This window comes from Vigna angularis, chromosome 4, assembly GCF_016808095.1.
Source record: "Vigna angularis cultivar LongXiaoDou No.4 chromosome 4, ASM1680809v1, whole genome shotgun sequence".
NCBI classification, from domain to species: Eukaryota; Viridiplantae; Streptophyta; class Magnoliopsida; order Fabales; family Fabaceae; genus Vigna; species Vigna angularis.
Genome location: NC_068973.1, coordinates 4,388,793 through 4,398,358, shown reverse-complemented (window position 1 = coordinate 4,398,358; position 9,566 = coordinate 4,388,793). Strand labels below are relative to the sequence as shown.

Below are 9,566 nucleotides of genomic sequence, written 5' to 3'. Positions count from 1 at the left end.
TTAAGTTGTCATAGAATTGATAGCTTTTGTCATATTAAAAAGGCACGTATATAACACCTTTGAAACGGTGTTTAGAAAATTCTTCGCATGGTGTACTCTTTAATAATATTAAAACTTTTTTTTTGCATGTTGAAGTGTACGACACTGCGTAAACTTTTAAATAAAAAGAAACTATGCAAATTGTAAAGGACTTAAAAGCAAAACATGACATTAGTCAGATACTATGGGCACCACAGAAAAACTAAAATACCATTTCTGACAGATGCATTCTACAATACCATACATTAGCATAGTAATTACTCGTAAAAAAATAAGTAGTACAAATTAATGTTATGAGATAAATAATAAATTATCATGGCTGGATTTAATAAAAAAGAATAAATAAAATAAGAAAAAGTAAAGTGGTTTGTGAAAACAACAACGAAACCACTGCAAGGTTAGCTGTACTAATGCACTGTTTCTCTCACGGAAACAGAGGCACTGATTTTACCTTAAATCTTAAAATTTTCAACAGCATGCTTTACGAACATAGCATGATGTCCATTTTATTTTCCCATTTATTATTTTTAATTTGCCAAGATTATCATCACTTTCTGTTATTTATGACTGGCTAACCCTTTTTCATTTTTTCACTATAAAAGGGGCTTCCCAACCCACCACTCTTCACCATTGAATTCACCCATTTCATTTGCTATATTGAGATATTTTCGTTTCTTCTCTTTCGTTTCTTTTCTTCACTTGCTTCTGTCATTGCATTTGCTTTGTTCATTTCTCTGTGTGTTGGCATTTCACATTCAAGGTGAGTAAATCATACTACAATGTCAAACTCATTTTCTTTTGTTTTTCGTTATCGTTTTCATGGCAGAATATCTACCTCACCCCAGATAAAATCTCTGCACCTTATCCCCTCCACCATACCCAGTTGTCCATTAGTATTTCGTAGTGTTATTTCTGTGGGATCTCATCACATGCAGTGTAATGCTGAACACTAAGGGGTCAATGTGTTCAAACAAAAAACTGGGCTGGACCAGATTTTCATTAACCACTACTACAGCAAAAGTAACCATAGCTTCTAGGTAATAGTGTATGTACCGACACAAAGTTATTGCTTGATCATATCAACAATGCACCCACCCCTATGTTCACCACAGATAAGATCGAAGGGAATAAAACTATCAAAATAAAGATTCAAGTTCGGATTTTCACCCAGAAAAAAACAGAACATAAGTACATTATGCAGATAAGCTTGAATCAGTTCACCCACAATAATATTTTTCCTTTCATTAACTGAAATGTACGTTAGTCAGTCACGTGAGGATAAAAAGATGAGACTAATCTGATGTATGTCCAAAATATTGAAGGTACGTGTAGAATATAATTTATATACGTTTTGTATTTACACATTTGTCCTTGGTAGAGAGAGAAAGTCTTTGACCTTTTTGGAATTTGTTGAAAATTGTTTTTTTTAATTTTTTTTTTGTTCTTCTCTCTTTGTGTTTGGCGCTCATTGCCTATAAATTAGCACTTCCTCCACTTCATGTATCATTCATTCATTTCGTTTTCTCCTTCCCCCTTCATTTTTTGCGTTCATTCTATTTCCGTATGTGTTCTTTTCCTCTCTTTCTGTTGCTTTTCTCTCTTGTTTTTGTTATTCTGTTCATCTTCTTTCCTTCATTGCCTTCCCCTTTTGGGCGTTCCACACTGCCACGTTAGCTTTCACTGTGTAAGATCTAGCATGGTGATTGTGTTTCAGCCATTGGATCAGAGTCTGTGACATGATCCTTGGTCTCCAGTACTTTCTGTTTTCTTCAAGAACATGTTGGAGAGTTTTATAATTCTGTTCTGGGATGCTGTCTTTGATGAGCTATGGCTCAGTTTCTTTGGAATTTCCATTCTCAAGCTTGGTTTTTTGTGACAGTTCAGCTGTTTTGTTGGATTCCCTTTCTAGATTAAATAAAATTACATACAGACGAAAATAAAAATAAAAGAAGTTATTTTTCTCAGCAGAGTGACCCTGAACTAAGAGATCTTCTTTGTCTGCAATGATTAATTTAAAGTTCAAACACTTAGTTTAAACGAGGTGCAGGATCTGTGCTGTGATAGATGTTTTTTGGACCCGAGGTAGGGGAGGGAGGGTACCTGTAGGATTTGAAATGCAATACACTATTCTAGAGGAAGCAAGAATTCCACATTGTTTTGGTTTTTGACTTTTGGTGACTAACCTTATCCTTTTTATGGTGGCTTGTTGCATACGATTCTAATCAGTTTCTTTATGCTTTTCTTTTTGTTGTTGCAGTGAAGTTTGGCCCCTGAAGATATGGCGCATCATCCTTTGACGCACTCTCACTCTTTCCGCGAGAGGATTGATGAAACTCTCTCGGGTAACAGGAATGAAATTTTGGCCCTTCTGTCAAGGTAGATCATCCAAAACTAAAAAAAAGAAAAAGAAAAAACTTGTCTATTAATAATTAGCTTCAGTCCAAGGATGTAAAATGACACTGACAATCTTGCTGTGATAAAAGGCTTGAAGCCAAGGGCAAGGGAATCCTGCAACACCACCAGGTCATTGCAGAGTTTGAAGAAATCCCTGAGGAGAACAGGAAGAAGCTGCAAGATGGAGCCTTTGGAGAAGTTTTGAGATCTACACAGGTAAATTTTTCCCTATTGGTATTTTCTTTATCTGGGGTGTTACGTCCAAGATATGTTTTGTGCGCTTTTGTCGTAAGCTTTATTTTTTTCATTTTATTGGTTTTTGTTGAGTAGGAAGCCATAGTGCTGCCACCTTTTGTTGCTCTGGCTGTTCGACCAAGGCCTGGTGTTTGGGAGTATCTACGTGTGAATTTGCACATGCTTGTCGTTGATGAGCTACGTCCTGCTGAGTATCTGCGTTTCAAGGAGGAACTTGTTGAGGGAACGTAAGTTTCAGAGTTTTTTGGTACTCACTCTGTTGTTGTGCACGTCAAGACAATTTAACAGTTTCTCTCCCTCTTGATGCAGTGCTAACGGGAACTTTGTGCTTGAGTTGGACTTTGAACCATTTAATGCCTCTTTCCCTCGTCCAACTCTGAACAAGTCCATTGGGAATGGCGTGGAGTTCCTCAACCGCCATCTTTCAGCCAAACTCTTCCATGACAAGGAGAGCATGCAGCCACTGCTTGAATTCCTCAGGCTTCACAGTTACAAGGGCACGGTATACTTCTTTTTAACTGTATTTCGGAGTTTTCAATTGTTCAAAATATTTGGCTCTAGACATAGTATTCTTCGTGAATTCGATCCTCATTTGTTACTGGTTGGATATCCTCATCCATGTTTTAATTTAGACTTTGGAACTTGTGAAAAATCTAACGATAAATGTAACCTTTCTATGTAAAAGACGATACGCGTTGATCATTCCTTTACAGTTTTATTTTGACAAGTTTTCTTTGATCGTAATTAAAATTGTATTGTTTTTTTGTTACAGACTATGATGCTGAATGACAAAGTTCAGAACCTGAATTCTCTCCAACATGTTTTGAGAAAAGCAGAAGAGTATCTAACTTCTGTTGCTCCTGCAACGCCCTACTCAGAATTTGAAAGCAGATTCCAGGAGATTGGTTTGGAGAGGGGATGGGGTGACACCGCCGAGCGGGTCCTCGAGATGATCCAGCTTCTCTTGGATCTTCTAGAGGCACCTGATCCTTGCACCCTTGAGACATTCCTTGGAAGAGTCCCTATGGTCTTCAATGTTGTAATCCTTTCTCCCCATGGTTACTTTGCCCAAGATAATGTCTTGGGATACCCTGATACTGGTGGGCAGGTTAGCTGAGTTGAGATAACATTTTACTAATTTTCATACCAATTTGGTAACTATTAAGGTTGTGTGACATGTTTTAACTTGTTCATTCTCTAATCCAGGTTGTTTACATCCTGGATCAAGTTCGTGCCTTGGAGAATGAGATGCTCAACCGCATCAAGAAACAAGGCTTGGATATCACTCCTCGTATTCTCATTGTATGTTCTAGTGTTGTTGTTAAGACAAGTTAACTTGGGGAAATTTCTCTAACTTGAGCCTCTGATTTCTCTTTAATGCAGATCACTCGTCTTCTCCCTGATGCAGTAGGAACAACCTGTGGCGAACGTCTAGAGAGGGTATATGATACTGAATATTGTGACATTCTCCGAGTTCCTTTCAGAACAGAGAAGGGAATTGTTCGCAAATGGATCTCGAGATTCGAAGTCTGGCCATACCTAGAGACTTATGCTGAGGTGAATTTTAACTTTTTGCTCAAAACTGTAACACGGTTCAATGGTGTTGATGTTTCATTTTAAAGTAACTTCCAATCCAACTACGTTCCTTGTCAATATTAGGATGTTGCTGTTGAACTTGCTAAGGAGTTGCAAGCCAAGCCAGATCTGATTGTTGGAAACTACAGTGATGGAAACATTGTTGCCTCTTTGTTAGCACATAAATTAGGAGTAACTCAGGTTTGTCTATATGGACACCTACTTTGTAGTTAATGTTGGATAAACCCTTTTTTTTAACTTTATTCTGGAGCCTGATAAACCTTTTTCTTTAATCCAATGATAAATGCAGTGTACCATTGCTCATGCTCTAGAAAAGACCAAATACCCCGAGTCTGACATTTACTGGAAAAAATTCGAAGAGAAATATCACTTTTCATGCCAATTTACTGCTGATCTTTTTGCAATGAACCACACAGACTTTATCATCACCAGCACCTTCCAAGAGATTGCTGGGAGGTGAGCTATCTATTCCTTTTATTTACTATGTTTTGAATGCACTGTTTTGATTACCTCACTGAAATTAACTCATGCATATGCATTGTTTCTTCTGCAGCAAGGATACTGTTGGACAGTACGAGAGTCACACTGCCTTCACCCTTCCTGGTCTTTACCGAGTTGTTCACGGTATTGATGTCTTTGATCCAAAGTTCAACATTGTTTCTCCAGGAGCTGATATGGGCATATACTTCCCATACACTGAAACTGAGCGTAGGTTAACAAATTTCCACCCTGAGATTGAAGAGCTTCTTTACAGCTCAGTGGAGAACGAGGAACACATGTAAGTTTCTTTTCCTTGTTCCTTCAGCTCCCCACACCTATCCATGACATTGACTACATAACATGGATCAACACATTGTTGTCAGCTAAAAGACAAAATCCTTAGCGAAACTATGTCTTTATCATCTCCCAATTGGTTAGAAAGTACTTTTCCCCATTGATTAATGCAATGCTATTGTTGTAACAGATGTGTATTGAAGGACCGCAACAAGCCAATCATCTTCACCATGGCAAGACTTGACCGTGTGAAGAACATCACAGGACTTGTTGAGTGGTACGGAAAGAACGCTCGGCTCCGGGAGTTGGTCAATCTAGTTGTTGTTGCTGGAGACAGGAGGAAGGAGTCGAAGGACTTGGAAGAGAAGGCTGAGATGAAGAAGATGTATGGCCTCATCGAGACCTACAAGTTGAATGGCCAATTCAGATGGATCTCCTCTCAGATGAACAGAGTTAGAAATGGAGAGCTCTATCGTGTAATTTGTGACACAAAGGGTGCTTTTGTGCAGCCTGCAGTTTATGAAGCCTTTGGGTTGACAGTGGTTGAAGCCATGACTTGTGGATTGCCAACATTTGCCACATTCAATGGTGGTCCTGCTGAGATCATCGTGCATGGAAAATCTGGATACCACATTGACCCCTACCATGGTGACCGTGCTGCTGAGATCCTTGTTGACTTCTTTGAGAAGAGCAAAGCAGACCCATCTCACTGGGACAAAATCTCCGAGGGAGGACTCAAGCGTATTCAAGAGAAGTATGCACATTGCATGATGAAAAATAGTATAAATCAATGTTCATACATAGATAGTGTATTTAAGCTTTCTGTTTTTCTCCCTTTGCTGCACAGGTACACATGGCAGATTTACTCTGACAGGCTCTTGACACTGACGGGTGTCTATGGCTTCTGGAAGCATGTCACCAACCTTGAACGCCGTGAGAGCAAACGTTACCTCGAGATGTTCTATGCTCTCAAGTACCGCAAATTGGTATGTTACTTCTCTCATTCCACAGTTGATTCAATGCTTTCACTTACGAACTAGATTTCATGTTTGAGCTCAACTTACTAATGAATTATGTGATTCTTGTGATCTCAGGCTGAGTCTGTTCCCCTTGCCATTGAAGAGTAAAATCATTGTTGAAGAGAAAATCGATGGAGAAACCGGCTTTTCGTCTTTTGGAGCTTTCATAAATAACGCCATTGATTTTGATTGTGATAAGCTTTTCGATTTAAAGAGTCTAAAAAGAGTGTCTTTGTTTTGATATCTTGCTTAGGTTCTGGGTCAGAAAAAAAAATGTCATTTTTATTCTTTATTGTCGTTGCAACATTGAATATGATTGGAATCTTTGAATTTGGGTGTTCAGCCCCATCAATTCAACTTAAAGATGTGCCTTCTCCAATTCAATCTCAGTGCTTATTGGTCTACAGTTCCCCCTCAACTTCACTTTTATCATTTTCTTCTTCTGGTTTTTGGACCAGTCTCACGATTCTCACTTCCAACATGTAAGATATTTTAATGGAAACTAAATAAACAATTAATCTACTTTTTCTAATTTGGATTAGCGCTTGATTATGTTTAATCTGACAACATATTATCTTTATAATTCCAGACCTATAATTGGAAAGTATGAAAGTAAGTAATTCCGGTTAGCAAATATTGTGCTCATTTCATGATCTTGAATTTGATCAATGTAACAAATCAGAAAAAAAGTTATAAAGGAAAAGATGAGAAGCGAGTAAAAATATGTATGGTGGGATCATGTGTTGTTGAGAATCTCATTTTGTGATTGGCAGGTTTTGCTAAAAGTCGAACTCTTCCTATATTACTTAACTTTGAGAATAAAATAATGGATAAAATCTGGAATTGACAAGGTTATGATACATGAGTTATGAAAGTCGCAATCCACATGTATTACTTTGGAATTAGAAGTGATGTAGTGTTGGGTGATGTACGTTACACGTCGTGTGGTTGTGATTGATTAAGAGTTGTTTGGGCCATTGAGGTTTGCAGCTTTTTAGGGGCTGGTACAACCTTATTCTGATAGAGAAATAAAGCTAACTATTCTTCCTACTTCTCAGTTCGGTCAAATAATACTCTAACTTTCTCTTTTTTTTTAAAGAGAGGATATAAAAGGATAAACTCATGAATTTGCTTGTGCAGACAAGTGTACTAATAAGTGCTTTTACAACTCTGGGGGTGTACTTTTTCAGTTTCTTCCTCCACCCATATATTTAAAAAAATCTTTTTTTACTCTTTACAGAGTATACAACCCGAAAATTGTTTCCTGAAAGTGTTAAAATTAAATTTTGGATTATAATTCAAAAATAATATTTTATTAATAAAATGTTTTTAAATTGTACATTTCAGAAATTAAAAATGATTTTTCAATTGTGAAATTCAAAACCTATTTTCTTTTGTTTTTTATTTTTGAATTGCATAATCTAAAAATAGTTTTTGTTTCAGAATTGTGTAATTTGGAAGTCTTCTCATAAGAGAAAAAATAACTCCTGGATTCCATAATTTGAAAGTCATTTTGGACTTTCATAGTATAATTTGAAAAGACAAAAATGGAATTTTATTATATATAACAGTGTAGAGAGCAATTTATGGAGTGCTGGAAGAAGCTACCGTGTAGTCATAAGTAATGACAACAAAAACATGAGGGTCCAAACAACTCTAATTTGGTAACTATTTTGGGCAGCTTGTTGTTGGGCTGAAACTACCTCCACCCCATTTATGTTTCTTCTACACTCCTATAAAATTTATAATCTCCATTATACCCTTCAATTAAATAATATTAAAAACCCTAACTATTTAATTTTTCTTCTTCCATGAGCACCACACCTCTCCTATTCCAAATCACCATCACGTCCTCATCTTTAAATCATCCTTACCTTTCTCATTGACTTGATTTATTGGACTCTTTTTCTGTTTAAGCTGTCTCAATTCAATTTTCTTTTTGGTTGCTTTCTGCATTTTTTTGTTCCTTTCCATCCACTTCATGGCTTACCATTTCCCTTCATGGTACACACATATTTGTGGCACCTTCTTATAAGTAAGAAAGGTTGGATTACCTACATTCTAGGCTCAAGGTGTGTGCTTCAGGCCCCTGTTGCCTCTTCTTTGCTAGAAGGTTGTTCACTTCCTTCTTCTCGTACATAAATAAGTCTTATTAAATTTATAAAATAAAAAGAAAGAGCCAAAAATACACCTAAAAGGGATAAAAGAATGCATGAAAATAGTTGAACAAACATTATTCAGAATTCACACCAACCAAACTGCAAAGTCCAAATGCCAAGCTTTCATGTTGCCCACTTTCCAATTCCCAATTCTTAATTTCATCACTTATCTTATGACCATTTCACCCTTCTCTCTCTCCCTTTTAATACCTCTTCACGTTCTCACAAACCCATTCTCAAAACTCATACCATAACAACGACAACATCATCATTCTCGAAGCTCCAAATTCAACCATGTCGAAAGGAGGAAAACTAACCAAGCTGAAGTCAGTGCTCAAGAAATGGAACTCCTTCAGCAGCAAACAGACCCAAGCCACCATCACCTCCGTAGCCAGCGACGGTGACTCCTCGTCGCTCCGCCCCGTGTACGTTGGGAAGACGCGGCGGCAGTACCTGGTGAGCGCGGAGGTTGTCGGACACCCGCTGTTCCGGGAGCTGGTGGACAGGTCCCGCGACAGCAGCTCGGAGGAGGAGGAGGACAGCATCAACGTGGCGTGCGAGGTTGTTCTGTTCGAACACTTGCTCTGGATGCTCCACAACGCCGATCCTCAACCTGAGTCGCTGGACGAACTCGCCGATTTTTACGCCTGCTGATTGTTCATGCCTCGGTAACACATGAGAGCGTGCAAGTGAAAACGTTTTTCAAATTAAATTGCCACTGTAATTGTGAATTTGTGCTTGTGTATGCTGTTGATCTTCATCAACCATAACAAAATATTTTAATTTTAACAATCATAGATATGAGAGATTGTCAACCTCCACAAAATATGTGAATGATTTTTTGTTCTGAATTTTCCTCAAGTTCACCGAATAATAAAACCAATAATAAATGGAAGAACAATAATAAAAGCAAACTAACAGATTTTATTTTACTGTATTATCTACTATTCTAGAATGTTTCTGTTTCTCTTCTTTAGGAGTTAGCTAATATTTGGTGCCACCATCCTCAAGCGTAGTGTACGGCAACTTTTTCTATACCCTACACACCAATAATAATGTGGTTATTGCATAAATTTGACCCTTCGGTTTAAAATTATACTAAAATCAAATACATATGTTTGATAATTCCATAATTATTTGCGATAAAAATAGTGGGTTAATACTTTATTCTCTAAAGTTCTGTTTACAATAGTAAACTCTTTATTTAATATATATATATATATATATATATATATATATATATATATATATATGTAAATAAAGAGGATTTGATGGTGACGATATGCCAAATTAATTGCTGAGTTCATCTAAATGAGTTAGTTTAGTCCCC

At 37.3% G+C, this 9,566-nt stretch overlaps 2 protein-coding genes across 5 annotated transcripts; both read left to right on the top strand.

The window, feature by feature from the left end:
• The first annotated feature begins 645 nt into the window (after positions 1–645).
• LOC108331593 (sucrose synthase) lies at positions 646–6,461 on the top strand. 4 transcript variants are annotated; one of them, XM_017566385.2, is made up of 14 exons: positions 646–799; positions 2,297–2,415; positions 2,523–2,649; positions 2,764–2,915; positions 2,998–3,190; positions 3,461–3,796; positions 3,895–3,990; positions 4,072–4,245; positions 4,348–4,464; positions 4,574–4,740; positions 4,838–5,062; positions 5,249–5,812; positions 5,906–6,044; positions 6,153–6,461. In XM_017566385.2, exons 2-14 carry the CDS (start codon positions 2,318–2,320, stop codon positions 6,183–6,185), a joined length of 2,421 nt encoding a protein of 806 aa, XP_017421874.2. In that variant the 5' UTR covers positions 646–799; positions 2,297–2,317; the 3' UTR covers positions 6,186–6,461. The 4 variants fall into 4 exon arrangements, with proteins under 4 accessions (XP_017421874.2, XP_052731691.1, XP_052731690.1 ...); XM_017566384.2 differs by lacking the exon at positions 646–799 and adding an exon at positions 1,479–1,600; XM_052875731.1 differs by having other exon boundaries at positions 5,906–6,461.
• Positions 6,462–8,204: 1,743 nt separating this feature from the next.
• LOC108331339 (auxin-responsive protein SAUR76) lies at positions 8,205–9,042 on the top strand. The gene has a single exon (XM_017565993.2). It carries the CDS (start codon positions 8,531–8,533, stop codon positions 8,888–8,890), a length of 360 nt encoding a protein of 119 aa, XP_017421482.1. The 5' UTR covers positions 8,205–8,530; the 3' UTR covers positions 8,891–9,042.
• The last annotated feature ends 524 nt before the right edge of the window (positions 9,043–9,566 follow it).

Coding starts and splice junctions, on each gene's coding strand:
- LOC108331593 (XM_052875731.1), top strand. CDS start 2,318: ATGGCGCATCATCCTTTGACGCACTCTCACTCTTTCCGCGAGAGGATT. Junction 2,916..2,997: donor GAGGAACTTGTTGAGGGAAC/GTAAGTTTCAGA, acceptor CTCTTGATGCAG/TGCTAACGGGAACTTTGTGC. Junction 5,813..5,905: donor CTCAAGCGTATTCAAGAGAA/GTATGCACATTG, acceptor TTTGCTGCACAG/GTACACATGGCAGATTTACT.
- LOC108331339 (XM_017565993.2), top strand. CDS start 8,531: ATGTCGAAAGGAGGAAAACTAACCAAGCTGAAGTCAGTGCTCAAGAAA.